This window comes from Aureococcus anophagefferens (assembly GCF_000186865.1).
Source record: "Aureococcus anophagefferens unplaced genomic scaffold AURANscaffold_44, whole genome shotgun sequence".
Taxonomy (NCBI): Eukaryota; class Pelagophyceae; order Pelagomonadales; family Pelagomonadaceae; genus Aureococcus; species Aureococcus anophagefferens.
The window spans coordinates 268862-271108 of NW_008705599.1; the positions used below are offsets into that span (position 1 = coordinate 268862).

The following is a 2247-nucleotide window of genomic DNA, read 5'->3' on the forward strand; positions in this document are numbered from 1 at the left end:
CGGTCGCCGTCGCCGCGCCCGCGGCCGCGTAGCCGGTGTAGCGCGCGCTCTCCTCGAAGAAGCTGTTGGCGACGAGCTCGGCCAGGAACGACTTGCCGACGCCGCTCGGGCCCGTGAGGTGCAGCCGCAGCGGCGCGCTGCGGCCCGCCGCCCGCGCCGACGCGTGCGACCGCGCGAGGCTCAGGATGCGCTGCGCGAGCCGCTCGCGGCCGGCGACGCGCGTCGCGAAGCTCCGCTCGAGCGTCGCCACGGTCTCGCTCGCCGGCACGGCGTTGCTGCAGCCGCAGTAGGCCGACGCCCGGGCGACGACGACGAGCCACGCGACGGCGCGCGCGGAGCGCTCCATATCTCGGAGAGCTCAAACGCTCTCTGAACGATGGGCCGCGCGGCCTGCGCCGCACTCGTCGCGGCGGTCTGCAACGCGGCGACCGCGCCGTTCACGGATGTCGTCGACGCGCGCATCGCCGCCTGGGTGCGCGCGTCGGAGGCGAACGTGAGCGCCGGGTCGCTGCTGCTCGTGCTCGGCGGCAACGCGACCTTGCACGGCGCCGCCGCCGCGAGCGCGCTGCGCGTCGGCGCGGCGGCGGCGGGCGCGCCGCCCATGGCCTTCGACGCCGTGCACGACGCCTCGGACTGGGCCGACGCGGACGCGGCGTTCCGCGGCGTCGCGGCGTTCGTCGCGGCGCGCGGCGGCCGCTACGGCGTCGTCGCCGTGCCCGAGGCGGCGCCGGCCTGGGTCCTGAAGACGCTGGCGGGCTACTTCTTCGGCCAGGCGCGCTGCGGCCACGCGGCCCTCGACGGCCCCGCGTTCGCCTGCGCGCGGATCGTCTGGGCGCTGTCGACGTCGTTCGGCGCGTCCGCGCTCGCGTCCGAGCGCGCCGGCGACCTCGACGGCGCCGTCGCCGCGGACGCGAAGCGCGCCTGGCCGAGCCGGACCCACGGCGCCCTCGCCGCCAAGGCCGCGGCGGCCGCCGCGTTCGTGTCCGCGCCGCGGTCGGCCGACGCGCTCGCGCGCGTCCACGCCGCGCGCCGCGCCTCGCGGCCGCCCGGCGGCGACGCCCTCGACGGCGTCGTGGGCCAGCCCGCGGCCGTCGCCGCCGTGCGCGCGCGCGTCGACGCCGCGAAGCGGCGGGGCCCGCGGGCCGCGCGCGCGGCGCCGCCCGCGGTCTTCTACCTCTATGGCGCGCCCGGCGCGGGCAAGACGCGCCTCGGCGAGGCCGCCGCCGAGTCGTTGGGCTACCCCGTCGTGCGCCTCGCCATGGAGAGCTACGCGTCCGTCGAGGACGCGAACGCGCTCTTCGGCGCGCCGCCGGGCCTCGAGCAGAGCCCGTGCGTGCTGACGGACCTGCTCCTCGAGGACCCGCGGCGCGTCGTCATCTTCGACGAGGTCGAGAAGGCCCACCCGAGCCTCTTCGGCGAGAAGCTCCACTCGGCGCTCTCCGCGGGCACGATGACGCACAAGCGCGACGCGAGCCGCACGGCGAACCTGAGCGAGGCGCTCTTCTTCTTCACGTCCAACTGCTTCGAGGCCGAGGTCGCCCGCGTCTTCGCCGCGACGCCCGACGACGAGGAACGGCAGCGGCTGCTGGGCGACGCGGTCAACGACGCGCCACGCGCGCGGTGCTCCGAAAACCGACCGGCGAATCCTTTCGACGACGCGAGCCTGAGATCTCGCGTGGGCCGGCGCAAGCAGTTCGCCTTCGGCCCGCTCGGGGCGCGCGACCTCGCCGCCGTCGCCGAGGTCGCGCTCCGGCGCGTCGCCGCGGACCGGGGCCTCGACCTCGCGTGGTCGACGGAAGCGGTCGAGCGGTACGCGGCCGCGGCGCCGGACGCGCGCGGCGTCGCCGAGGCCGTGCGCGACGACCTCGACCGCTTCCTCCTCGACGCGCCCGCGGCGGGGGGGCGCGTCGTGCTCCACGTCGACGCGCCGCCGGGCCCCTGGACGCGCGGCTCGGGCGCCGCGGCGGCCGGCCCGCGCCTCGCGTGGCTCGACGCGCCCGCGGCGGACGCGCCGGCCGCGGTGGCGCCGACGCACACGACGGCGGCGTTTCGCGCGCCCGCGCCGCGGGAAACAACGGCCTCCGCGGCGCCGCGCGCGCGCGCCGCCCCGGCGGCCGCGCGCGCGGCCGAGTCCGTCGCCGCGCCGGACGTCTCGGCCTACTACGCCTACCTGCCGTGCCTCGTCGCCCTGCTCTTCTTTCTCGTCGCGCGCGTCCTCGCGGCGGCGATGGTCGCCGCCGTCGCGTC

At 78.6% G+C, this 2247-nt stretch overlaps 1 protein-coding gene across 1 annotated transcript in view; it reads right to left on the reverse strand.

Moving 5' to 3' along the window:
* AURANDRAFT_67631 (hypothetical protein) overlaps positions 1-346 on the reverse strand; it is a gene marked incomplete at both ends in the record, with an annotated part of 2426 nt that extends 2080 nt beyond the window's left edge. Inside the window, one exon of the mRNA XM_009043116.1 lies at positions 74-346. Within this exon, the coding sequence (XP_009041364.1) occupies positions 74-346 (273 nt within the window). The remainder of the gene's footprint in view (positions 1-73) is intronic.
* Between the last annotated feature and the right edge of the window lie 1901 nt (positions 347-2247).